This window comes from Ips typographus, linkage group LG15 (assembly GCF_016097725.1).
Source record: "Ips typographus isolate SLU linkage group LG15, UJ_Ityp_2.0, whole genome shotgun sequence".
Taxonomy (NCBI): Eukaryota; Metazoa; Arthropoda; class Insecta; order Coleoptera; family Curculionidae; genus Ips; species Ips typographus.
The window spans coordinates 7,508,804-7,536,750 of NC_138436.1; the positions used below are offsets into that span (position 1 = coordinate 7,508,804).

At 38.9% G+C, this 27,947-nt stretch overlaps 1 protein-coding gene and 1 long non-coding RNA gene across 10 annotated transcripts in view; both read left to right on the forward strand.

Annotated features, from left to right (window-relative positions):
• Nucleotides 1-26,981, forward strand: part of Zasp66 (PDZ_signaling and DUF4749 domain-containing protein Zasp66) — a 44,228-nt gene extending 17,247 nt beyond the window's left edge. For 3 of the 9 annotated variants that reach the window (XM_081993275.1, XM_081993277.1, XM_081993274.1), the window contains 8 exons: nucleotides 1,451-1,599; nucleotides 8,322-8,437; nucleotides 8,782-8,921; nucleotides 18,605-18,655; nucleotides 18,831-18,919; nucleotides 19,724-19,761; nucleotides 22,445-22,592; nucleotides 26,459-26,981. In XM_081993275.1, the coding sequence (XP_081849401.1) occupies nucleotides 1,451-1,599; nucleotides 8,322-8,437; nucleotides 8,782-8,921; nucleotides 18,605-18,655; nucleotides 18,831-18,919; nucleotides 19,724-19,761; nucleotides 22,445-22,592; nucleotides 26,459-26,587 (860 nt within the window). In that variant the 3' untranslated portion in view covers nucleotides 26,588-26,981. Of the gene's footprint in view, nucleotides 1-1,450; nucleotides 1,600-4,997; nucleotides 5,168-8,321; nucleotides 8,438-8,781; nucleotides 8,922-15,775; nucleotides 15,908-18,604; nucleotides 18,656-18,830; nucleotides 18,920-19,723; nucleotides 19,762-22,444; nucleotides 22,593-26,458 lie in introns of those variants that run through there. The other 6 variants (XM_081993276.1, XM_081993273.1, XM_081993279.1 and 3 more) reach the window with 4 other exon arrangements.
• LOC145738455 (uncharacterized) lies at nucleotides 23,110-24,246 on the forward strand. Its single transcript, XR_014180756.1, has 2 exons — nucleotides 23,110-23,482; nucleotides 23,531-24,246. It is a non-coding gene; the product is annotated as an uncharacterized LOC145738455 (long non-coding RNA).
• Nucleotides 26,982-27,947: the final 966 nt, after the last annotated feature.

Below are 27,947 nucleotides of genomic sequence, written 5' to 3' on the forward strand. Positions count from 1 at the left end.
TCAATAATTGTTGAAAAAATGTCTCAGAAGAACATTTATTCTCCGAAATTAACTTTTAAAAAATGCCTCAGAAGATACCAAGCTTGAAAATTCAAGTTTCTCGAACTGAGTGACAGTTACTGTCAAACTGACTTCAGAAATGGATTCCTTGACCTCGAATTAGTCGAAAACGAGTACCATCAACATATACCCAACTTGTCCCTAAATGGGTCAAATTTGACTTAAACTCCCCTTTCCATGGTTCTAAAATTCAAAATTTTGATTTTTTCTGAATTTATGCGTAAATTAGCGGTATGGTACAGTGGGGGAGTTTGCGCAGTTAATTTTATTATTATTAAGATATTTGAAATCAATTTTAAATGAAGATTTTGGGCGCCATTTTGCAATTTTCGCCATTTTGGGTTGAGCTAGCCCAGGCTTGTGGGTACTCGTTTTCGACTAATTCGGGGACGGGGAATCGACCTGCGCAGTCAGAATTCGCGTCCCTCTCACCCAGTTGGAGAATTCAAGAAATTCAAGGTGAAAAATGTCAATATTTTGCTCTAACTCGGTTAGTTTTTGAGATATCAAAAAACCAACCGCACCGGCGTGTTTCTTGGAAAAAATCAGCATAGAACGAATTTGAGATGACGTTTCTAGCGTTTAAAATAAGAAAGTTGCTTTTCTGAGCTGGCAACTTCGCACAAACAGTAACTTTGTTATTTTTCCACTTAAACCCCCCGAGTGACCACTCGTTTTCGACTAATTTGGGGTCGCCGAATTCAAATTTACAGTCATGATTCACGTATCTTTCACCCAGCTCGAGATTTTGGAAAAAACGCGGTTAACTTTACCAGTTTTGGAGATATCAAAAAACCACCTAAACCAGCGTGTTTCCTGGAAAATTTTAGCCTGAAATGATAGGTCGCATGACCCCTCTATCTTGATTAATAAGGAAGTTGGTTTCCAGAGCTGGCAACGTCGCACAAACTGTAACTTTGTTATTTTTCCCCTTAGACCCCCCGAGTGACCACTCGTTTTTGACTAATTTGGGGTCGCTGATTTCAATTCCACTATCAAAATTTACGTACCACTTAACCTGGTTGAGTTCCTGACAATTTGGCCGTTTAAACGCTCATTTTTTGTCTAACTCGGTTAGTTTATGAGATATCTCAAAACTGACTTCACCAGCGTGTTTTTTGGTAAAAATTAGCATAGAATGAATTTGAGATGACGCTTCTAGCGTTCGAAATAAGAAAGTTGTGGTTTCGGGCTGGCAACGTCGCACAAACTGTAACTTTGTTATTTTTCCACTTAGACCCCCCGAGTAACCACTCGTTTTCGACTAATTTGGGGTCGCCGATTCCAAATCCGCAGTCAGATTCCCGATATCTCTTAAACCAGTCGAGTTTTGACTAAAATTAACCGTTAAAACGGTATATTTTTGTGTAACTAATGTCGTTTTGTGTAGGTGGCGTTCGGTACGCCTGCGCACAACGCGCTGCAACGTGGCGACATCGTGCACAAGGTGGGCAACTACGATGCGCGCGACATCCGCCACGAGGATGCCCAGACGTTGTTCCGAAACGCCGGCAACAACGTACGACTCGTCGTTCAAAGGTGAGTTTTTCGAATTTTTTTTTGATTGCGTACATTTTGCGAAAACTCCCTAATCTTTCCAGTGTTTGTAGAGGATTTGACGGGCTACGTATTAGTCAAAACCGCACCTCTCTAACTGTCAAAATGGCCGAGTTATGAGCTGTCAAAGTTTAACGTTCTCGGTGCGATAACTCCCCAACTATAAGTCTGTGCGAAAACTCTCCAATAGGTAATTTGTAGACAATTTCACTGGCTACACAGCAGTGCAAACCGGATCCGCGTAACTGTCAAAATGGCCGAATTACGAGCTGTCAAAGTTGGACGGGCTCAGAAGACACCCAATTCAACTCCGCTTCGCTACGTCCGCGTTTTCTGAGCAATGTCAACGCAATTTTTTCTACGCATCCCCCACACCTTTGACAGTCGCCGACAGAAATTTCAATCAAATCCGCCCGGCCATCTGGCCGGGAAAAAATCCCCAAAAAAACGAGTTTTGGCTCAGAAGACACCCGTTTGGTTTTTCGGCCGCTGCCGCCATGTTTCTTCATCGATTTTGATGAAATTTTCGGATATTGTAGACAATTTCACGGACTACACAGCAGTGCAAACCGGAACCGCGTAACTGTCAAAATGGCCGAATTACGAGCTGTCAAAGTTGGACGGGCCGTTCGGGCTCAGAAGACACCCAAATCAACTCCGCTCCGCTACGTCCGCGCTTTCTGAGCAATGTCAACGCAATTTTTTCTACGCATCCCCCACGCCTTTGACAGTCGCCGACAGAAATTTCGATCGAATCCGCCCGGCCGTTTGGCCGGGAAAAATTTTCCAAAAAAAACGAGTTTTGGCTCAGAAGACACCCGTTTGGTTTTTCGGCCGCTACCGCCATGTTTTTTCACCGATTTCGATGAAATTTTCGGATATTGTAGACAATTTCACGGACTACACAGCAGTGCAAACCGGAACCGCGTAACTGTCAAAATGGCCGAATTACGAGCTGTCAAAGTTGGACGGGCCGTTTGGGCTCAGAAGACACTCAATTCAACTCCGCTTCGCTACGTCCGCGTTTTCTGAGCAATGTCAACGCAATTTTTTCTACGCATCCCCCACACCTTTGACAGTCGCCGACAGAAATTTCAATCAAATCCGCCCGGCCATCTGGCCGGGAAAAAATCCCCAAAAAAACGAGTTTTGGCTCAGAAGACACCCGTTTGGTTTTTCGGCCGCTGCCGCCATGTTTCTTCATCGATTTTGATGAAATTTTCGGATATTGTAGACAATTTCACGGACTACACAGCAGTGCAAACCGGAACCGCGTAGCTGTCAAAATGGCCGAGTTACGAGCTGTCAAAGTTTAACGTTTAACGTGCGATAACTCCCTAACTATAAGTCTGTGCAAAAACTCTCCAATAGGTAATTTGTAGACAATTTCACGGGCTACACAGCGGTGCAAACCGGAACCGCGTAACTGTCAAAATGGCCGAATTACGAGCTGTCAAAGTTGGACGGGTCGTTCGGGCTCAGAAGACACCCAATTCAACTCCGCTTCGCTACGTCCGCGTTTTCTGAGCAATGTCAACGCAATTTCTAGTGTTTGTAGAGGATTTAACGGGCTACGTATCAGTCAAAACCGCACCTCTGTAACTGTCAAAATGACAGAAATACGCGCTGTCAAAGTTTAACGTTTAACGTGCGATAACTCCCAAACTATAAGTCTGTGCGAAAACTCTCCAATAGGTAATTTGTAGACAATTTCACGGGCTACACAGCAGTGCAAACCGGAACCGTGTAACTGTCAAAATGGCCGAGTTACGAGCTGTCAAAGTTGGGACAGGCCGTTCGGGCTCAGAAGACACCCAATTCAACTCCGCTTTGCTACGTCCGCGTTTTCTGAGCAATGTCAACGCAATTTCCAGTGTTTGTAGAGGATTTAACGGGCTACGTATCAGTCGAAACCGCACCTCTGTAACTGTCAAAATGTCCGAGTTACGAGCTGTCAAAGTTTAACGTTTAACTTGCGATAACTCCCAAACTATAAGTCTGCGCGAAAACTCTCCAATAGGTAATTTGTAGACAATTTCACTAGCTACACCGCAGTGCAAACCGGAACCGCGTAACTGTCAAAATGGCCGAGTTACGAGCTGTCAAAGTTGGACAGGCCGTTCGGGCTCAGAAGACACCCAATTCAACTCCTCTTCGCTACGTCCGCGCTTTCTGAGCAATGTCAACGCAATTTTTTCTACGCATCCCCCACGCCTTTGACAGTCGCCGACAGAAATTTCGATCGAATCCGCCCGGCCGTTTGGCCGGGAAAAATTCCCCAAAAAAACGAGTTTTGGCTCAGAAGACACCCGTTTGGTTTTTCCGCCGCTGCCGCCATGTTTCTTCACCGATTTCTGTCAAAGTTGGGACAGGCCGTTCGGGCTCAGAAGACACCCAAATCAACTCCGCTTCGCTACGTCCGCGTTTTTTGAGCAATGTCAACGCAATTTTCAGTGTTTGTAGAGGATTTGACGGGCTACGTATTAGTCAAAACCGCACCTCTCTAACTGTCAAAATGGCCGAGTTACGAGCTGTCAAAGTTTAACGTTCTCAGTGCGATAACTCCCTAACTGTTGGTCTGTGCAAAAACTCTCCAATAGGTAATTTGTAGACAATTTCACGGACTACACAGCGGTGCAAACCGGAACCGTGTAACTGTCAAAATGGCCGAATTACGAGCTGTCAAAGTTGGACAGGCCGTTCGGGCTCAGAAGACACCCAATTCAACTCCGCTTCGCTACGTCCGCGTTTTCTGAGCAATGTCAACGCAATTTCCAGTGTTTGTAGAGGATTTAACGGGCTACGTATCAGTCAACACCGCACCTCTCTAACTGTCAAAATGACAGAAATACGAGCTGTCAAAGTTTAACGTTCTCAGTGCGATAACTCCCTAACTGTTGATCTGTGCAAAAACTCTCCAATAGGTAATTTGTAGACAAATTCACGGACTACACAGCGGTGCAAACCGGAACCGCGTAACTGTCAAAATGGCCGAATTACGAGCTGTCAAAGTTGGACGGGCTCAGAAGACACCCAATTCAACTCCGCTTCGCTACGTCCGCGTTTTCTGAGCAATGTCAACGCAATTTTTTCTACGCATCACCCACACCTTGGACAGTCGGCGACAGAAATTTCAATCGAATCCGCCCGGCCGTTTGGCCGGGAAAAATTTCCCAAAAAAACGAGTTTTGGCTCAGAAGACACCCGTTTGGTTTTTCGGCCGCTGCCGCCACGTTTCTTCGCCGATTTCGATGAAATTTTCGGTGAAGGTAGACAAGCCCTCGGACTGTCTGCTGGCCAAATTTCAGCCGAATCGAGCGACCCACATTCGCTAGTTGGACGAGCGCCAAAATTGTTAGGTTATGATCAAAAAACGGATTTCTTAAAATACGTTTTAGTGTAATCGGTTCGAATCAGTCGCAATCGGACCGTTTCCGTCGAAATAACACTTTTTCGTTGGGCCGTTTGTGCGTTTTCCGCCGTTTCCGGGGGTGGAAAGTGTCTTCTGAGTGTCTTCTGAGCGGATCATGCCCACCTACAGTCGTTATTTGTAAGTAATCTGAAGTTTTTCGCGTTTCTGAGCGGCATAAACTTGAAAACTAGTTTTACAATTTTTATGGCTCAGAAGACATTTTTGAGTCGCACAAAACAGTCTGATGACGTTTTTGTGTTTCTGAGCATCTAGAAACTGCGTGAGAACCTTTGATGATATTTCCGATGCTCAGAAGACAGTTTTAGAACTTAAAAACAGTTTTTATACTTTCTGTAACATATTCGAGGCTCAGAAGACCCTCTGAGAGCTTCTGATGACATTTTAGTGTTTCTGAGCTTCTAAAAAACTGCGTGAGAACCTTTGATGATATTTTAGATGCTCAGAAGACAGTTTTAGAACTTAAAAACAGTTTTAAAACTTTTTGTAACATATTTGAGGCTTAGAAGACCCTCTGAGAGCTTCTGATGACATTTTGGTGTTTCTGAGCATCTAGAAACTGCGTGAGAATCTTTGATGATATTTCCGATGCTCAGAAGACAGTTTCAGAACTTAAAAACAGTTTTAAAACTTTTTGTAACATATTCGAGGCTCAGAAGACCCTCTGAGAGCTTCTGATGACATTTGGTTGTTTCTGAGCATCTAGAAACTGCGTGAGAATCTTTGATGATATTTCCGATGCTCAGAAGACAGTTTTAGAACTTAAAAACAATTTTTATACTTTCTGTAACATATTCGAGGCTCAGAAGACCCTCTGAGAGCTTCTGATGACATTTTGGTGTTTCTGAGCATCTAGAAACTGCGTGAGAATCTTTGATGATATTTTAGATGCTCAGAAGACAGTTTTAGAACTTAAAAACAGTTTTAAAACTTTTTGTAACATATTTGAGGCTTAGAAGACCCTCTGAGAGCTTCTGATGACATTTTGGTGTTTCTGAGCATCTAGAAACTGCGTGAGAATCTTTGATGATATTTCCGATGCTCAGAAGACAGTTTCAGAACTTAAAAACAGTTTTAAAACTTTTCGTAACATATTCGAGGCTCAGAAGACCCTCTGAGAGCTTCTGATGACATTTTGTTGTTTCTGACCTACTAAAAAGTGTGTAAAAACGTTTGGTAACATTTTGAATGCTCAGAAGACATTTTTAGAAATTAAAAACTGTTTTAAAACTTTTAGTAACATATTTGAGGCTCAGAAGACCCTCTGAGAGCTTCTGATGATATTTTCTTGTTTCTGAGCTACTAAAAACTGTGTGAAAACGTTTGGTAACGTTTTTAATGCTCAGAAGACATTTTTAGAAATTAAAAGTGTGTATCAGTGTCCAAAACTGTCTTCTGAGCGTCAAAATGGTCACAAGTAGTTTTTCCGGCTCAGAATCACCAAAATACTGTCAGTGGTTGTCAGGCTGTCTTCTGAGCAACAAAAATGTGAAGAGAGTGTCTCAAACGGTTTTATAGCAGCTCAGAAACAGCAAAATTTTGAAAGTGGTTTTTAAACTGTTTTTTATGGCTCAGAAACACCAAAACTCAACCAACGTCTGTCAAACTGTCTTCTGAGCAACAAAAATGTCCTGAGAGGTTCTTAAACTGTTTTTTGTGGCTCAGAAGCACAAAAATATCATCGGCTCAGAAACAGCAAAATTTTAAAATAGGTTCTCAAACTGTCTTGTGTGGCTCAGAAGCACAAAAATGTGATCAGTGGTTCTCTAACCGGTTTTATAGTAACTCAGAAACAGCAAGTTTTTGAAAGTGGTTCTCGCATTCTCTTTTGTGGCTCAGAAACACAAAAATGTCGTTAGTGGGTCTCAAACTGTCTTTTGAAGCTCAGAAACACCAAAACTCAACCAACAGCTCTCAAACTGTCTTCTGAGCAATAAAAATGTTATGAGAGGTTCTCAAAAGGTTTTATAGTAGCTCAGAAACGGAAAATTTTTTCAAGTGGTTATCAAACTGTCTTGTGTTGCTCAGAAACACAAAAATGTCATTAGTGGGTCTCTAACTGTCTTTTGAGGCTCAGAAACACTAAAACGGCTGTCAAACTGTCTTCTGAGCAACAAAAATGTTATGAGAGCTTCTCAAACGGTTTTATAGTAGCTCAGAAACAGCAAAACTTTGAAAGTGGTTCTCACACTGTCTTGTGTGGCTCAGAAACACAAAAATGTCATTAGTGGGTCTCCAACTGTCTTTTGAGGCTCAGAAACATCAAAACTCAACCAACGGCTCTCTAACTGTCTTCTGAGCAATAAAAATGTTATGAGGTTCTCAAACGGTTTTATATTAGCTCAGAAACGGAAATTTTTTAAAGTGGTTCTCAAACTGTTTTGTGTGGCTCAGAAACACAAAAATGTCATCAGTGGGTCTCAAACTGTCTTCTGAGGCTCAGAAACACCAAAACTCAACCAACGGCTCTCTAACTGTCTTCTGAGCCATAAAAATGTTAGGAGAGGTTCTCAAACGGTTTTATAGTAGCTCAGAAACAGTAAAATTTTGAAAGTGGTTCTCAAACTGTTTTTTATGGCTCAGAAACATAAAAATGTCATTAGTGGGTCTCAAACTGTCTTTTGAGGCTCAGAAACACCAAAACTCAACCAACGGCTCTCAAACTGTCTTCTGAGCAATAAAAATGTTATGAGAGGTTTTCAAACGGTTTTATAGTAGCTCAGAAACAGTAAAATTTTGAAAGTGGTTCTCAAACTGTTTTTTGTGGCTCAGAAATATAAAAATGTCATTAGTGGGTCTCAAACTGTCTTCTGAGGCTCAGAAACACCAGAACTCAACCAACGGCTCTTAAACTGTCTTCTGAGCAACAAAAATGTTATGAGGTTCTCAAACGGTTTTATAGTAGCTCAGAAACAGCAAAATTTTGAAAGTGGCTTTCAAACTGTTTTTTGTGTTTCAAACTGTCTTCTGAACATTGAAAAGCTTGAAAGTAGGTTTACAACTGTTTTTGCAGCTCAGAAACACCAAACTGCTTCAAAACTGTCTTCTGAGCAAATTGGTCACCGACCTGGATGTTTCGCCGTTACGTCCGTGGTTTTCAACGGATTTTTACGAAATTTTCACCGAATACTGCTCTGACCTTGACCTGTTTACTCTAAAAAATTCAGGTCCCTACTCCGTGAGGTTTGGGAGAAATTAATTTTTGAAAATTGGTTTTGCCAAAAGAGGTTTTTTTGATTTTATTTTTTTTTGAAATTTTGTTTTTTTTTTTCAGGGAAACCGCACCACGGTACAATGCCAGTACGGGGTCGTCCCGCAACAGTTCCCATTACAGTCCGCTGTCGGTTTCGCCAAATTTGTCGCCCAGGGCTCCATCAGGATTGAGTCCGGGTGAGTGTCAAGAGAAAACTCGTTGGTTGACTTTGACGCCCTCTAGCGGGCAAACCGCGTCACTAACCTAGCAACTTTTCAAGGGCTTTCCATTGATATAAAAAAGTTTATTAAAAGTGTTTGAAATAAGGGAGTTATTTGGGTTTGAATGAGTTGGTGCACTAAAAGTGTTGGGTCAACTTTGACGCCCTCTAGCGGCCAAACCGTACAACTAACCTATAGAGTTTTATACATCAATGGAAAGCCCTTTTCAAGGGCTTTCCATTGATATAAAAAAGTCTGTCAAAAATGCGGCAAATAAGGGAGTTATGTGGGTTTGAAGGTGTTTGACGGATCATTTTCAGGTTACAGTCCTGGAGGGTCGGCCCTGACCCCGATCTACACGAATCCGTTGACCCCGATCGACGGCCACTATTTCGAAATCTACGAATACGGCCAGCCGAAGCGCGCCGATCAAAATGGCGACATTCACGTGACCAAACAGGTGAGCGTAAAATTCCCTACAATATGTTTTTTGAACCACCCTGAAATTCCTATTAATAAGCGAGTTACAGAGGGTTGAAGTTTGTGGGGTCATTATGACCCCATTCGGTTTTTCCGTTATAACTCCCTTGGGGGTCCACTTGGACCCCCCAAGTTTGTACTCCTTTTCGACTAAATCGGGGACGGGGAATCGACTCGCAAAGTCAGATTTAAGCTAACTGTCAAAATAGCCGTGTTAGACCCGATAACTCTGCAGGGTGACCCCGTAGGGCAAAATGCCTCTAAACACTTTTTGTTGCGCGTAAAATTCCCTACAAAACCTTTTTTGAACCACCTTGAAATTCCTATTAATAAGCGAGTTACAGAGGGTTGAAATTTGTGGGGTCATTATGACCCCATTCGGTTTTTCCGTTATAACTCTCTTGGGGGTCCTCTTGGACCCCCCAAGTTTGTACTCCTTTTCGACTAAATTGGGGACGGGGAATCGACTGGAAAAGTCAGATTTGAGCTAACTGTCAAAATGGCCGAGTTAGGCCCGATAACTCTACAGGGTGACCCCGTAGGGCAAAATGCCTCTGAACACTTTTTATTGCGCGTAAAATTCCCTACAAAACCTTTTTTGAAACACCCTGAAATTCCTTTAAATAAGCGAGTTACAGAAGGTTGAAGTTTGTGGGGTCATTATGACCCCATTCAGTTTTTTCCGTCATAACTCCCTTGGGGGTCCTATCGGACCCCCCAAGTTTGTACTCCTTTTCGACTAAATTGGGGACGGGGAATCGACTGGAAAAGTCAGATTTGAGCTAACTGTCAAAATGGCCGAGTTAGGTCCGATAACTCTACAGGGTGACCCCGTAGGGCAAAATGTCTCTAAACACTTTTTGTTGGGCGTAAAATTCCCTACAAAACCTTTTTTGAAACACCCTGAAATTCCTATTACTAAGCGAGTTATAGAAGGTTGAAATTTGTAGGGTCATTATGACCCCATTCGGTTTTTCCGTCATAACTCCCTTGGGGTGCATTTTGGACCCCCCAAGTTTGTACTCCTTTTCGACTAAATTGGGGACGGGGAATCGACTGGTAATGTCAAATTTGAGCTAGCTGTCAAAATGGCCGAGTTAGGCCCGATAACTATACAGGGTGACCCCGTAGGGCAAAATGTCTCTAAACACTTTTTGTTGCGCGTCAAATTCCCTACAAAACCTTTTTTGAAACACCCTGAAATTCCTATTAATAAGCGAGTTATAGAAGGTTGAAACTTGTGGGGTCATTATGACCCCAAACAGTTTTTCCGTCATAACTCCCTTGGGGGTCCTTTTGGACCCCCCAAGTTTGTACTCCTTTTCGACTAAATTGGGGACGGGGAATCCACTGGTAAAGTCAGATTTGAGCTAACTGTCAAAATGGCCGAATTAGGCCCGATAACTTTACAGGGTGACCCCGTAGGGCAAAATGTCTCTAAACACTTTTTGTTGGGCGTAAAATTCCCTACAAAACCTTTTTTGAAACACCCTGAAATTCCTATTAATAAGCGAGTTACAGAAGGTTGAAATTTGTGGGGTCATTATGACCCCATTCGGTTTTTCCGTCATAACTCACTTGGGGGTCCTTTTGGACCCCCCAAGTTTGTACTCCTTTTCGACTAAATTGGGGACGGGGAATCGACTGGAAAAGTCAGATTTGAGCTAACTGTCAAAATGGCCGAATTAGCCCCGATAACTATACAGGGTGACCCCGTAGGGCAAAATGTCTCTAAACACTTTTTGTTGCGCGTAAATTTCCCTACAAAACCTTTTTTGAAACACCCTGAAATTCCTTTAAATAAGCGAGTTACAGAAGGTTGAAGTTTGTGGGGTCATTATGACCCCATTCGGTTTTTCCGTCATAACTCCCTTGGGGGTCCAATTGGACCCCCTAAGTTTGTACTCCTTTTCGACTAAATTGGGGACGGGGAATCGACTGGAAAAGTCAAATTTGAGCTAACTGTGAAAATGGCCGAATTAGCCCCGATAACTATACAGGGTGACCCCGTAGGGCAAAATGTCTCTAAACACTTTTTGTTGCGCGTAAATTTCCCTACAAAACCTTTTTTGAAACACCCTGAAATTCCTTTAAATAAGCGAGTTACAGAAGGTTGAAGTTTGTGGGGTCATTATGACCCCATTCGGTTTTTCCGTCATAACTCCCTTGGGGGTCCTCTTGGACCCCCCAAGTTTGTACTCCTTTTCGACTAAATCAGGGACGGGGAATCGACTGGCAAAGTCAAAATTGCGCTAAAATTCAAAATGGCCGACATACTTTCCACCGCTAGCATTGAAACGGTTAGAAACAACCAAAAAAAATTGTTTTTCCTATTATTTAATAGAAATTCAGCTTGAACGAGGTTAGGTTATATTTAGCTCGGCTAACATCATATGGAAATAACGATTTTATTAATCAAAACGGCTGTTTTGTTGGATTAAGGCCAAGTAATGTCACAAACAAGGTCCGCGGTATTTATAGCGTTCGACTTTTGGTACGTCGCGTAATAAAAATAAAAAAAAAATTATAAATTAAAATTCGGATTTTGATTGAATTTTTCGGGCGCGTATTTGGGTCAGAAATCTATTTTCGTTCACTTTCAATCGAACGTAACTCCGTTATTTTTCCAGTTAACGCAAAAACGCTAGAACGCAAAGTTGTAGGGAATTTAATTCCCTGTAAGATTTATGGAGGGCACTTTTTCCCTAAAATGACTCAGAAGGGAGTTATTGGCGTTCAAAGGTTGTTTGTTAAGTTATGGTCCTTCGAGCCGAGTTTTCGGGTTTTTTATTTTTCACAGCCAAACTGTTGGTTTTACGTTAAAAACTCATAGAAAGTAAAAGTTGCGTCTTGTCATGGCCTACCTAACCTGCAAAATTTCAGGTCGATATCTTTAACCGTTCCGGAGATATGGCTTGTTCAAACTTTGGCGCCCTCTAGCGGCCTTACGGGTAAACTTACCTCGATCGTTCAAACGTCATTCGACAGCCCGGACTGTCCGCTACAGATTCTTTTATTACAAATTTTTTGTAAAAGTTTGAAATAACGGAGTTACGGACGATTTTGTGTAAGCGTGTCCTGAACAAAGTTATGGTCCTTCGAGCCGAGTTTTATGGTTTTTTAATTTTCACAGCCAAACTGTTGGGTTTACGTTAAAAACTCATGGAAAGTAAAAGTTGCGTCTAGTTAAGGCCTACTTGGCTTAAAAATTTCAAGTCGATATCTCTAACCGTTTCGGAGATATTGCCGGAAAACGATCACGTTTTTGAGGTGACATTGAGGGAATCTTGAAATAGTTTTCTGGCGTCCGGTCGATGTTTTCGCGTTCTCGCACCGAAAAAAAACCATGTAATTAGCGCAGGGGCGTACCTGACAGAATGTAGCGTTTTTCTTTATGTTTTTCCCCAAAAAAAACAAAAGTTACGCCACTGGAAGTGACGTAACGCGAGAAAAAATCGAAAAATATCGAAAATTCTCGTTCCGGGGCCAGTTACGCGACACGAACGTTTTAGTGCGGATTTCTGCTGAGATTTGTCGATCACGTGACCAGGCCGCCATGTTGTTATCGAAAAGTGTATCGACCGAACGGTTCCGGTTCGATAAGACCGAGGAAGCGGCGCACGCGTGGGTAAGTTGATTTTTTCCCCACGAAAATCAAGTTTCTCGAACTGGGTGACAGTTACTGTCAAACCGACCACGGAAATGGATTCCCTGACCCCGAATTAGTCGAAAACGAGTACCATAAAGCCTGGGCTACTTTGAGCCAAAATGGCGGAAATTGCAAAATGGCGCTCAGAAGCGCCATTTTGAAATTGTCGTAAAAAGTTGAGTTTGTACTCGTTTTCGACTAAATCGAGGACGGGGAATTTGGTGGTGACATTCATTTTAGTGTAACTCTCTCTCAAACCGAGATTTTTAGAAAAAATCAAGTTTCTCGAACTGTGTGACAGTTACTGTCAAACTGACCACGGAAATGGATTCCTTGACCCCGAATTAGTCGAAAACGAGTACCATCAAGTCTGGGCTACTTTGAGCCAAAATGGCGGAAATTGCAAAATGGCGCTCAGAAGCGCCATTTTGAAATTGTCGTAAAAAATTGAGATTGTACTCGTTTTCGACTAAATCGAGGACGGGGAATTAGGTGGTGACATTCATTTTAGTGTAACTCTCTCTCAAATCGAGATTTTTAGAAAAAATCATGTTTCTCGAACTGGGTGACAGTTACTGTCAAACTGACCTCGGAAATGGATTCCCTGACCCCGAATTAGTCGAAAACGAGTACCATCAAGCCTGGGCTACTCTGAGCCAAAATGGCGGAAATTGCAAAATGGCGCTCAGAAGCGCCATTTTGAAATTGTCGTAAAAAATTGAGTTTGTACTCGTTTTCGACTAAATCGAAGACGGGGAATTCGGTGGTGGCATTCATTTTTGTGTAACTTTTTCTTAATCCGAGATTTTTAGCAAAAATGAAGTTTCTCGAACTGGGTGACAGTTACTGTCAAACTGACTTTGGAAATGTATTCCTTGACCCCGAATTAGTCGAAAACGAGTACCATCAAGCTTGGGCTATCTCAAACGAAAATGGCGGAAATTGCAAAATGGCGCTTCTAAAGTCGTTTTCAAACTTCTTATAAAGCAATTTAGAATTTCTGAGCCACTGAGCCACCAATTCTAAACATTTGTTTCATCATTTTATAATTTCTGCGCTTCTGAGACTTGTTTTACGATTTCTGAGCTGTCAAGATTTTTTTGATATTTTCATATTTTGATTTATCAATTTCTGAGCTTCTGAGGTCAATTTTAAACATTTGCTTAAACAATTTATAATTTCTGAGCTTGTGAGGCATATTTTACGATTTCTGAGCTTTAAGTTTTTTTTCTGAGTCTAAAAGTCATTTTCAAACTTCTTATATAGCAATTTAGAATTTCTGAGCCACTGAGACCAATTCTAAACATTTGTTTCATCATTTTATAATTTCTGCGCTTCTGAGACTTGTTTTACGATTTCTGAGCTGTCAAGATTTTTTTGATAATTTCATATTCTGATTTATCAATTTCTGAGCTTCTGAGGTCAATTTTAAACATTTGCTTAAACAATTTGTAATTTCTGAGTCGAAAAGTCATTTTCAAACTCTGATAAAGCAATTTAGAATTTCTGAGCTACTGAGACCAATTCCAAACATTTGTTTCATTATTTTCAAGTTACAATCGTATCAGAAATTGATAAAACCGATGTTTGAAAATTACCTTCAGAATCAGAAAGTCTTAAAAAATCCTGAAAGCTCAGAAATCCTAAAATATGTCTCAGAAGCTCAGAATTAAGAAAATGATGAAACAAATGTTTAAAATTGTTCTCAGAAGCTCGGAAATTAGAAAGTATCAAGAAAAAGTCTTGAAAACTCAGAAATCCTGAAATAAGCCTCAGAAGTTCATAAATTAGAAAATGTTTAAAATTAGTCGTCAGGTTCAGAAATTCTCAAACATAAAACCTTCAAAGCTCAGAAATATTAGACTCAGAAGCTCAGAAATCGATGACTCAGACGGACAATGACAAACTTCAATTTCAACAATTTTTGAAAAAACGTCTCGGAAGCTTAAAGGGATTAGAAATTGCGTCACGGACGGAAAATAGTTTGCGGCTCAAAAATTAAATGTCTGAGTGCTCAGAAAAAAAACAAATTTGCTCACAAAATCAACTGAGTGACGGATACGTCAAATCTGACTTCGGAAATGGATTCCCTGACCTCGAATTAGTCGAAAACGAGTACCATCAAGCCTGGGCTATCTCACGCCAAAATGGCGGAAATTTCAAAATGGCGCCTACAAGCGCCATTTTGAACTTTTCGTAAAAAACCGAGTTTGTACTCGTTTTCCACTAAATCGAGGACGGGGAATTCGGTGGTGACATTCATTTTTGTGTAACTCTCTCTTAAACCGAGATTTTTATCAAAAATCAAGTTTCTCGAACTGGGTGACAGTTACCGTCAAACTGACCACGGAAATGGATTCCCTGACCCCGAATTAGTCGAAAACGAGTACCAACTCAAGGTGGTTATCTAGTTCAGAACTAAAGCTTCCAGAACCTTCTAGAACTGGCCAGAACGCTCTAGAACCGTTTAAAACCTTACGAAAGCTTCTAGAGCTTTCTGGAGCATTTTCGAACTGTCTAGAAGCTTCAAGAACGTCCTGAAGGCTTTTTTCGACAAAATGGCGATTTGAACTGAAAATCAGTTTTTTACAAATATCTCGCGAACGGTTCAGGATATCGACGTGAAATTTTCAGGTTAGGTATGCCATGACTAGACGCAACTTTTACTTTCTATGAGTTTTTGTCGTAAAACCAACAGTTTGGCTAAAAAAATTAAAAAACCCTAAAACTCGGCTCGAAGGACCATAACTTTGTTCAGGACACGGTCACACAAAATCGTCCATAACTCCGTTATTTCAAACTTTAGCAAAAAATTTGTAATAAGAGAATCTGTAGCGGACAGTCGGGGCTGTCGAATGACGTTTGAACGATCGAGGTAAGTTTACCCGTAAGGCTGCTAGAGGGCGCCAAAGTTTGAACAAGCCATATCTCCAAAACGGTTAAAGATACAAACTTGAAATTTTGCAGGTTAGGTTTGACAAGGCCTACTGAATATTTTGGGAGAAAAAAAAATGAGTTTATTTTTTCTGGACAAAATGGCGGCTAAAATCAGTAAACCGGTGAAATAGTGACATTTCAGCATTTTGTCGTTAATTTGTTCTTTTTTTTTTTCATTTTCTTGTCCCGAATCATATTTGTTGTCGCGCATGCGTGTAATCGTGTTTGTGTTGTTTCTCATTTTGTAGCCATACCGCACCACTCCTCTGGTGCTGCCCGGTGCCAAAGTGAAACGGGAACCGACCACCGAAAGTTACCTACGTCACCATCCCAATCCTAGTGTGAGGGCGCCACCGCATCATGTCGATCCCGGTCATAAGGTTTGTGTGTGTTTTTTTCATTGAAAAACGCGATTTTTTGTAGGTTACTCGAACTGGGTGACAGTTACTGTCAAACTGACCTCGGAAATGGATTCGCCGACCTCGAATTAGTCGAAAACGAGTACCATCAAGCCTGGACTATTTTGAGCCAAAATGGCGCTTGCGCGCGCCATTTTGCAATTTCCGCCATTTTGGCGTGAGATAACCCAGGCTTGTGGGTACTCGTTTTCGACTAATTTGGGGTCAGGGAATCCATTTCCGAAGTCAGTTTGTCCGTATCTATCACTCAGCTCGAGAAACTTAATTTTTCCTAAATATCTGGGCCTGGGAGAGAGTGACGTATAAATGAACCTCACCATTGAATTCCCCGTCCTCGATTTAGTAGAAAACGAGTACAAACTCGGTTTTTTACGAAAAATTCAAAATGGCGCTCGTAGGCGCCATTTTGCAATTTCCGCCATTTTGACGTGAGATAACCCAGGCTTGTGGGTACTCGTTTTCGACTAATTCGGGGTCAGGGAATCCATTTCCGAAGTCAGATTTGACGTATCCGTCACTCAGTTTAAGAAAGTTGATTTTTTTGGCCAAATTTGTTTTTTTCTGAGCCCTCAGACGTTTAATTTCTGAGCCGCAAACTATTTTCCGTCCGTGACGCAATTTCTAATCCCTTTTAAGCTTCCGAGACGTTTTTTCAAAAATTGTTGAAACTAAAGTTCGTCATTGTCCGTCTGAGTCATCGATTTCTGAGCTTCTGAGTCTAATATTTCTGAGCTTTGAAGGTTTTATTTTTGAGAATGTCTGAACCTGACAACTAATTTTAAACATTTGTTTCATCATTTTCTTAATTCTGAGCTTCTGAGACATATTTTAGGATTTCTGAGCTTTCAGGATTTTTTTAAGACTTTCTGATTCTGAAGGTCATTTTCAAACATCTGTTTTATCAATTTCTGAGCTTCTGAGACCGATTGTAACTTGAAAATAATGAAAAAAATGTTTGGAATTGGTCTCAGTAGCTCAGAAATTCTAAATTGCTTTATCAGAGTTTGAAAATGACTTCTCGACTCAGAAATTACAAATTGTTTAAGCAAATATTTAAAATTGGCCTCAGAAGCTCAGAAATTGATAAATCAGAATTTGAAAATATCAAAAAAATCTTGACAGCTCAGAAATAGTAAAACAAGTCTCAGAAACGCAGAAATTATAAAATGATGTAACAAATGTTTAGAATTGGTCTCAGTGGCTCAGAAATTCTAAATTGCCTTATAAGAAGTTTGAAAATGACTTTTAGACTCAGAAAAAAAAATTAAAGCTCAGAAATCGCAAAATTAGCCTCACATGCTCAGAAATTACAAATTGTTTAAGCAAATGTTTAAAATTGGCCTCAGAAGCTCAGAAATTGATAAATCACAATTTGAAAATATCAAAAAATCTTGACAGCTCAGAAATCATAAAACAAGTCTCAGAAGCTCAGAAAATCGATATCGACGAATCAAATGTGTAAGAATGACCTTCGGTATCAGAAAGTCATGAAAGCTCAGAAATTCTAAAATACGTCTCAGAAGCTCAGAAATTAGAAAAAATCTTTAAAATTGGTCTTCAAGTTCAAGGTTTTTCAAAAAAATCGTCAAAACTCTGAAATATTAGACAAAGTCTCAGAAGCTCAGAAATCAATGTCTCAGACGGACAATGACTTATTTCGGTTTTAATATTTTTTGAAAAAACATCTCGGAAGCATAACGGGAGATGGGAAATAGCGTCTCGGACGGAAAATAGTTTTTGCGGCTCAGAAATTAAATTACAAAAAAATGTCTCAGAAATTTTTTTTTCAAAAAATCAACTTTTTTGAACTGAGTGACAGATACGTCAAATTTGGCAGCGGAAATGAATTCCGCGTCCCTGAATTAGTCGAAAACGAGTACAAACTTGACCCGTTTATCTTTAGTCAAAATGGCGGAAATTGCAAATGGCGCCCAAAAGCGGCCATTTTGTTTTTTCCTAAAAAATCGAGTTTGTACTCGTTTTCTACTAAATCGAGGATGAGGAATCCGGTGGTGGCGTTCATTTTTGCGTCACTTTTTCTCAAACCGAGATTTTTAGCAAAAATTAAGTTTCTCAAACTGAGTGATAGATACGGACAAACTGACTTCGGCAATGGATTCCCTGACCCCAAATTAGTCGAAAACGAGTACCCACAAGGCTGGGTTATCTCAAGCCAAAATGGCGGAAATTGCAAAATGGCGCTCAGAAGCGCCATTTTGAAATTGTCGTAAAAAACCGAGTTTGTACTCGTTTTCGACTAAATCGAGGACGGGGAATCGAATGGTGACGTTCATTTTCACGTAACTTTTCACCCAAAGCGAAAACTGTCATTTTCCCAAGCAAATCAGTCTAAAAATATCAAAACTACTTAGTAGAACCCACTAACCGCCCCAGTTGCCAATTTGACCGAAAAAACACGCAAAATTTCAATTCGAACGTTGTTTTTGCAGCCTAAACGATTTGGCAACGTTGCCAAATTGCCGCGACGTGACAAACAATAATACATACGTAAACAGTTGTGTTATTGTTGTTTGGCAGCGTTGCCAAATTGGCTTTGTTTTTTTTTTTTAGTTTTGTCGCGACGTTGCCAACTATTTGCTTTTTGGGCGGTGTTGCCAAATTTTTGATATTTTTTGGTGTTTTTTTTTTTTTTTCCAGGTTGCCCACACCGTGCTGGACCGAATCAGTACGGGCGATCCCAACAAACAGGTAAATACGGTGTGCGTTGTCATTTTAGCTGTCAAAGTTGTCAAAAACTGTCAAAAAAACAATTTTTGACAGTTACGTACAGTTTTTTTACTTTTTTTGACAGATAATTTTTTTTTGACATTTTTGACACTTCTGTCATCTGTCAAATGTCAATTTTTTTTTTTTTTAATTCCAGTTGATTCACAAACAGTTCAATTCGCCGATCAATTTGTACAGCGAACCGAACGTGGTCGACACGATCCAGAAACAAACCGGAGTGCACGCGTAAGTTTTTTTTTTTTGCAAAAACGCAATTAACTCTGCCAGTTTTGGAGATATCAAAAAACCGACTAAACCAGCGTGTTTCCTGGAAGAAATTAGCATAGAAGGAATTTGAGATGACGTTTCTAGCGTTACAAACAAAAAAGTTGCGTTTTTCGGTTTGGCAACGTCGCACAAACTGTAACTTTGTTATTCTTTTACTTGGACCCCTCGAGTGACCACTCGTTTTCGACTAATTTGGGGTCGCCGAATCCGAATCCGCAGTCAGATTTCACCTACCTCTCGCCCAGCTCGAGTTTTTCGCAAAAACGCGGTTAACTCTGCCAGTTTTGGAGATATCAAAAAACCAACCGCACCAGCGTGTTTCCTGGGAAATTTTAGCCTGAAACGATAGGTCACATGACCCCTCTACCTTGATTAATAAGAAAGTTGGGTTTTAGCGCTGGCAACGTCGCTAAAAGTGTGATTTTGGTTTTTTTTTTCGCAAAAACCCAGTTAACTTTGCTAGTTTTGGAGATATCAAAAAACCAACCACACCAGCGTGTTTCCTGGAAGAAATTAACATAAAATGAATTTAAGATGACGTTTCTAGCGTTACAAACAAAAAAGTTGCGTTTTTCGGTTTGGCAACGTCGCAAAATTGTAACTTTGTTATTTTTTGAGTTAGACCCCCCAAGTGACCACTCGTTTTCGACTAATTTGGGGTCGCCGAATCCAAATTTACAGTCAGATTTCACTTACCTCTCACCCAGCTCGGGTTTCACCAATAAATCGGTCTAATTCGTTGTTTTTCTTTTGTTTTTGCAGTCAAATAACAAGGCAAGTAGCTTTACTAGACCGTTTAGGTAATATCGAGTGGTTTGGCCGCTTTACTAACCGAAATGCACGCTTCTGAGCTTTTAAGGCACCTTTTTAGACTTCTGAGCAACCAAAAATTTTTTTTCTAGATTCTGAGCTTAAAAGACTTTTTTTTATTTTCTGAGCTGTTTATTTCAAATTTTTGACCTTCAAAGACACATTTCTAAGCTTCTGAGTTTTCTGAGCAATTAAAACATGTTTTTTTTTTTTAATTCTCAAGCTTGAAAGACACTTTTAACATTTTGGAGGTTTGACTTAAATTTCTGAGCTGCTCAGACATCTTTTTCGTCTTCTGAGCAAGCAACTTTTTTTATATAATTTCTAATTTTCTGAGCCACTATTTTCTAATTTCTGAGACACTTTCTTAGTCTTCTGAGCAAATGAAATATTTTTCTTAATTTTCAAGCTTAGAATTCTTTTTTTAAGTTAATAAATTTCTGAGCCATTATTTTTCAGTTTCTGAGCTTCTAAGACACTTTTTTAGCCTTCTGAGCAAACTAATGTTTTTTTTTTGTAATACTCAATCTTAAATGATTTTTTTATTTTCTGAGCTGTTTTTTTTTCAAATTTCTGAGCTTCAAAGACACATTTCTAAGCTTCTGAGTTTTCTGAGCAACCAAAACATGTTTTTTTTTTATTCCCAATCTTGAAAGACACTTTTAACCTTTCTGAGGGTTTGACTCAAATTTCTGAGCTTCTCAGACATTTTTTTCGTCTTCTGAGCAAGCAAATTTTTTTTTAAATTTACAATTTTCTGAGCCACTATTTTCTAATTTCTGAGACACTTTCTTAGTCTTCTGAGCAATTGAAATATTTTTCTTAATTTTCAAGCTTAGAAAACTTTTTTTAAGTTAATAAATTTCTGAGCCATTATTTTCCAGTTTCTGAGCTTCTAAGACACTTTTTTAGCCTTCTGAGCAAACAAATGTTTTTTTTTGTAATACTCAAACTTAAATGATTTTTTTATTTTCTGAGCTGTTATTTTCATAATTCTGAGTTTCAAAGACACATTTCTAAGCTTCTGAGTTTTCTGAGCAACCAAAACATGTTTTTTTTAATTCTCAAGCTTGAAAGACACTTTTAACCTTTCTGAGGGTTTGACTCAAATTTCTGAGCTTCTCAGACATTTTTTTCGTCTTCTGAGCAAGCAATTTTTTTTTTAAATTTACAATTTTCTGAGCCACTATTTTCTAATTTCTGAGACACTTTCTTAGTCTTCTGAGCAATTAAAATATTTTTCTTAATTTTCAAACTTAGAAAACTTTTTTTAAGTTAATAAATTTCTGAGCCAGTATTTTACAGTTTCTGAGCTTCTAAGACACTTTTTTAGTCTTCTGAGCAAACAAATGTTTTTTTTTTTTAATACTCAAACTTAAATGATTTTTTATTTTCTGAGCTGTTATTTTCAAATTTCTGAGCTTCAAAGACACATTTCCAAGTTTCTGAGCAATCAAAACATGTTTTTTTTTAATTCTCAAGCTTGAAAGACACTTTTAACCTTTTTGAGGTTTGACTCAAATTTCTGAGCTTCCCAGACATCTTTTTCGTCTTCTGAGCAAGCAAAATATTTTTCTTAATTTCTAACGTTGAAAATTTGGTTTTTTACTTTAATAAGTTTCTGAGCCACCATTTTCTAATTTCTGAGCATTTGAGACACTTTTTTAGTCTTCTGAGCAAGCAAAATATGTTTCTTTATTTCTTTTCGTTTTTGGGTCTTTATTTTACAGTTTTTACATTTCTGAGCTTCTGACTCATGTTTTTCTAATTTCTGAGCTTCTGAGTAATTATTTTACATTTTCTCTAATTTCTGAGCGCAATTCTCAATCCAATCCGAAATTATTGTGCTTTGAGGAATTTTTTCACATTATTTCTGAGCTTTCGAGACATTTTGGATAATTTCTGAGCATGAAAAATTTTTTAGTCTTTTGAACCATTTTTCTGTGGTTTTCTGAGCTTTTTTTTGTATTATTCAAATTTTCCATTTTTTACGTTTCTGATCTTCTGAGTAATGATTTTCTAGTTGCTGAGCTTTTGAGCCAAATTCTCTGAGCTTTCAAAACGTTTCCCATAATCTCTGAGCTTGAAAGTCATTTTTTAGACATCCGAGTCACATTTTTTTAATTTCTGAGCTTCTGAGTCATTATTTTACATTTCTCTAATTTCTGAGCTTCTGAGCGCAATTCTCAATCCAATCCGAAATTATTGTGCTTTGAGGAATTTTTTCGCATTTCTGAGCTTCTGAGACACTGAATAATTTCTGACCTTGAAAATTTTTTCAGTTTTCTGAGCCATATTTTGAGCTTCAAAGTCACTGATACGTGTTTTTTTATATATTTTTAGTCTTCTGAGCCATTTTTGTAGTTCTCTGAGCCTTTTTTTAGTCTTCAAATTTTTTAATTTTTTGTGTTTTTTTCTGAGATTTGTGCGTCTTCTGAGCCATATTTGTATATTTAGAGCTTCAGAGTCATTTTAGTCTCCTACACCATTGTTTGTGGTCTTCTGAGCCGTAACTCGATCTTCTGAACTGTTTTTTCCTTTTCTGAGTCGATTTTTATGTCTTCTGAGCCATTTACTGGTAGTTTTAAGCTAATTAAAGCGTTTTAAGTTGGTTTTTTACCAAATTTTTTCAATTTTTTCGTAAAAATAATCAATTTTTTTTTGACTTTTCAGCGCCTCAAAACGTTCGGTGAAATTCAATCCGGCCGAGAGCGAAACGTACAAATATCTCAAAGAGGAGGAGGAAATGGGCCAGTACCAGTCTGCGCCGGTGCAGGAGATCACGGTACCGCCACAAAGCAAAATCTACACCCCCACCAAGGTAAGCGGGTATTTTGGTCGCCATTTTGTTTTTTTCGAAATCTCCATGAAATTCCCTTTAAAATGAGGGGTCGCAAGAGTATATTCAGAAAAAGTTGAAATTCGAAAACAAAATGGCGGACTATGGCCGCCATTTTGTTTTTTTCGAAATCTCCTCAAAATTCCCTTTAAAATGAGGGGTCGCAAGAGTATATTAAGTTTAATTCAATATGAGCTCAGAAGACACAAAAAAAAAGGGCTCAGAAGATCAAAACATCGTCTCAGTAGATCACACAAAAATATCATCGACCAAAAATTGGTTTAGATGCCCAAAATGGCTCAGAAGACACAAAAGATTAAAAATAACGTTTTCTAAGTAAACGGCTCAGAAGACCAAAATCACTCAAGGACTGCAATAGCAGGTAAAAATGGCTCAGAAGACTAAAGTGACGAATAATTTTTAAAAATATTAAAAAAACACTGAAAATGGCTCAGAAGGCGAAAATTCTAAAAAAAATAGGTGAAAATGACTCAGAAAATTCAAATAACTCAGAAGACAAAAGTGGCGAGAATAAATTGATAATTATTAAAACAAACACTAAAAAAAGGCAAAAATCACACAAAATGGCTCAGAAGACCAAATTCACTCAAGGACTACAATAGCTCGGAAATAAAATGGCTCATAAGACCAAAATGACTCAGAAGACTAAAGTGATAAGAAAAATTTTAAAAATATTTTAAAACATACTGAAAATGGCTCAGAAGGCAAAAATTACACAAAATTCTTCAAAAGCAGATAAAAATGGATCAGAAGATCCAAATAACTCAGAGGACTAGGGTGGCAATAAGAATTAAAAAAAAACACTGAAAATGGTTCAGAAGACCAAATTCACCCAAGTACTACAATAGCAAGTAAAAATGGCTCAGAAGACCAAAATTACCCAAAAAGTACTATAGCAGGTAAGTAATGGCTCAGAAGACCAAAAGGATCAAAAGACTTAAATGACGAGAAAAAAAAATAAAGAACACCGAAAATGGCTCAGAAGATGTAAATCACCCAAGGACTACATTAGCAGGTAAAAATCGGCTCAGAAGACCAAAACAACATAGAGGGTTCAGAAGACACGAAAAACGCTCAGAAATTAAAAAATGCTCATACAAACGTCCAAAAATGAAGAATGTCTACAAAACTCAGAAATGGCTCAGAAGCCTAAAATTGACTTTGAAACTCAGAAGCCCAAAAAAATTAAGTCCGATAATACTGACTCAGAAAGGCATAAAACAGTGATTTAGACGTTTAAAAAAAATTCTTACCAACCGTAAGCTCAGAAGTAAGAAAAAACCGTCTCAGAAGCCTAAAAGAGACTTTGTAGCTCAAAACACTAAAAAATTGATTTGAAAGCTCAGAAATGTAAAAAATGATGGCCGAGAAGTTGTAAAACGACCTCGAAGATCAGAAGCACAAAAATTGACTCAGAAGTTTAAAAACAGCGATTCAGAAGTCTAAAAGAGGCGAAGGCTCAGAAGCCCAGATTTTGTTTTAATGTATTGACCGCTCAGAAGACGTTGTGTCTCAGAAGCTCAGAAATGTAAAAAAAATTGTTTTAAACGTCTTTAAGCTCAGAAGTGAGAAAAACATCTCATAAGCCCAAAAGTGACTTGTGAGGCTCAGAAGTCCGTAAGCCCGTAAGCTCAGAAATAAGAAAAAAAGCGTCTCAGAAGCCTAAAAGAGACTTTGTAGCTCAGAACACTAAAAAATTGATTAGAAAGCTCAGAAATGTAAAAAATGATGGCCGAGAAGTTGTAAAACAACCTCGAAGATCAGAAGCACAAAAATTGACTCAGAATCTCAGAAATTTGAAAATAGAGTGATTCAAAAGTCTAAAAGTGAGTGGGGCTCAGAAGCTCAGAAATTAATAATTTTTTTAATGTATAGAATCGTCATCTCAGATGTCTGATGTCTCATCGCTATTTTTAAATTTCCGGGCTTCTGAGTCAATTTTTACACTTCTGATCCTCAGAGTTGTTTTGGCAATCATTTCTGAGCTTTTAAACTACTTTTTTTGACTTCTGAGCCTCATAAGTCACTTTTGGGCTTATGAGATGTTTTTCTCACTTCTGAGCTTAAAGACGTCTAAAACAATTTTTTTTACATGTCTGAGCTTCTGAGACATACGGTCTTCTGAGCGGTCAATACATTAAAAAAATTCTGGGCTTCTGAGCCTTCGCCTCTTTTAGACTTCTGAATCGCTGTTTTTACATTTCTGAGCTTTCTAATCAATTTTTTAGCGTTCTGAGCTACAAAGTCCCTTTTAGGCTTCTGAGACGCTTTTTTCTTACTTCTGAGCTTACGGTTGGCAAGTATTTTTTTAAACGTCTAAATCACTGTTTTATGCTTTTTTTGAATCAGTATTATCGGACTTAATTTTTTTGGGCTTCTGAGTTTCAAAGTCAATTTTAGGCTTCTGAGCCATTTCTGAGTTTTGTGGACATTCTTCATTTTCGGACGTTTGTGTGAGCATTTTTAAATTTCTGAGCGTTTTTCGTGTCTTCTGAGCCCTCTATGTTGTTTTGGTCTTCTGAGCCATTTTTTACCTGCTATTGTAGTCCTTGGGTGATTTACATCTTCTAAGCCATTTTCGGTGTTTTTTATTTTTTTTCTCGTCATTTAAGTCTTTTGATCCTTTTGGTCTTCTGAGCCATTTTTAGTGTTTTTTTAATTCTTCTTGCCACCCTAGTCCTCTGAGTTATTTGGGTCTTCTGATCCATTTTTATCTGCTTTTGAAGTATTTTGTGTAATTTTTGCCTTCTGAGCCATTTTCAGTATGTTTTAAAATATTTTTAAAATTTTTCTTATCACTTTAGTCTTCTGAGTCATTTTGGTCTTCTGAGCCATTTTATTTACGTGCTATTGTAGTCCTTGGGTGAATTTGGTCTTCTGAGCCATTTTTACCTGTTTTCATAGTATTTTGTGTGATTTTTGCCTTGAGAGCCATTTTTTAGTGTTTGTTTTAATAATTATCAATTTATTCTCGCCACTTTTGTCTTCTGAGTTATTTGAATTTTCTGAGTCATTTTCACCTATTTTTTTAGGATTTTCGCCTTCTGAGCCATTTTCAGTGTTTTTTTTTAATATTTTTAAAAATTATTCGTAACTTTAGTCTTCTGAGCCATTTTTTTACCTTCTATTGCAGTCCTTGGGTGAATTTGGTCTTCTGAGCCATTTTCAGTGTTATTTTTTTATTTTTCTTGTCACTTTAGTCTTCTGAGTTTTTTCGGTCTTCTGAACCACTTTTACCTGTTTTTGTAGTATTTTGTGTGATTTTTGCCTTCTGAGCCATTTTCAGTGTTTTCATAAAATATTTTTAAAATTTGGTCTTCTGAGCCATTTTTTACCTGCTATCGTAGTCCTTGGGTGATTTTGGTCTTCTGAGCCGTTTACTTAGAAAATGTTATTTTTAATCTTTTGTGTCTTCTGAGCCATTTTAGGCATCTAAACCAATTTTTTGTCGATGATATTTTTGTATGATCTACTGAGACGATGTTTTGATCTTCTGAGCTCTTTTTTTGTGTCTTCTGAGCTCATGTTGTACAAAACTTAATATACTCTTGCGACCCCTCATTTTAAAGGGAATTTCGAGGAGATTTCGAAAAAAACAAAATGGCGACCATAGTCCGCCATTTTGTTTTTGAATTTCAACTTTTTTTGATTATACTCTTGCGACCCCTCATTTTAAAGGGAATTTTGAGGAGATTTCGAAAAAAACAAAATGGCGACGATAGTCCGCCATTTTGTATTTGAATTTCAACTTTTTCTGAATATACTCATGCGACCCCTCATTTTAAAGGGAATTTCGAGGAGATTTCGAAAAAATTATTTTTTTCCAGAAACCAGCCAACGCGATTAATCAACACCCGGCCTACTTGACGGCGATCGGCAACAATCCGGAGGTGATCCAACAGAGCGGTTCGTTTCGTCGACTGATGTACTCCGTGCTGCCCGGGAGCAACTTTTAAAACTGTCAACTGTCAAAAAAAACGCGGGAGAGGGGGGAGGGGAAAACGTCACTAAACGAAGCCATTTGAGAGTGGGAGAACTACCACACAAGTGTTTTTTCCTCTCTCCCTCTCTCTCTGATTGTTGGGAGAGAGTGAAACGGAAGGAAAATAATTTTTATTTTTTTTTGAAATATTTAATTTTTGATTTTTCCCGATTCGAGTGCCACTCTAGTCAATTAAAAAATTAGAGCTTAAATTAAGTATTAATTGATTTAGTTATATAAGTGCCGACGAGGGAGAAAAAGGTAATAGTTTTTAAGGTTCAAGTAAACTAAATAACGTAAGGGAGTGTTCTACCAATAATTGTTATTCTACTATTTTAGCTGAACGTGAAATAAATTTATTTATCTAAGTTTTTGTGGTTTTTTTTTTAATTTTTAAGGCGAGTTTTGGAGATATGGAAAAACCGACCGCACCGGCGTGTTTCTTGGAAAAAATTAGCATAGAAGGAATTTGAGATGACGTTTCTAGCGTTCGAATTAACAAAGTTGCGTTTCCTGATCTGGCAACGCCGCACGTCTGTAAGTTTTTTAGTTTCTCAGGTAGACCCCCCGAGTGACCACTCGTTTTCGACTAATTTGGGGTCGCCGAATCCAAATCCGCAATCAGATTCCACCTAACTTTCACCCAGTTCGAGTTTTTGGAAAAAACGCGGTTAACTCTGCCAGTTTTTGAGATATCAAAAAACCAACCGCACCAGCGTGTTTCCTGGAAGAAATTAACATAGAATGAATTTGAGATGACGTTTCTAGCGTTCGAAATAAGAAAGTTGCGTTTTTCGGTTTGGCAACGTCGCACAAACTGTAACTTTGTTATTCTTTTACTTGGACCCCTCGAGTGACCACTCGTTTTCGACTAAATTGGGGTCGCCGAATCCGAATCCGCAGTCATATTTCACCTACCTCTCCCCCAGCTCGAGTTTTTCGCAAAAACGCGGTTAACTCTGCCAGTTTTTGAGATATCAAAAAACCGACTAAACCAGCGTGTTTCCTGGAAAATTTTAGCCTGAAATGATGGGTCACATGACCCCCCTATCTTGATTAATAAGAAAGTTGGGTTTTTCGGCTGGCAACGTCGCACAAACAACTTTGTTAGTTTTTCGCTTGGACCCCCCGAGTGACCACTCGTTTTCGACTAATTTGGGGTCGCCGAATCCAAATCCGCAGTCAGATTTCACCTAACTTTCACGCAGCTCGAGTTTTTTGTAAAAACGCCAGTAATTAGGCCAGGAAACTAAAAAAATTAAAAAAAATGGCTCAAAAGACTTCAATTACTCAGAAGACTGCAATAGCTGGTTAAAAAAATGGATCAGAAGACC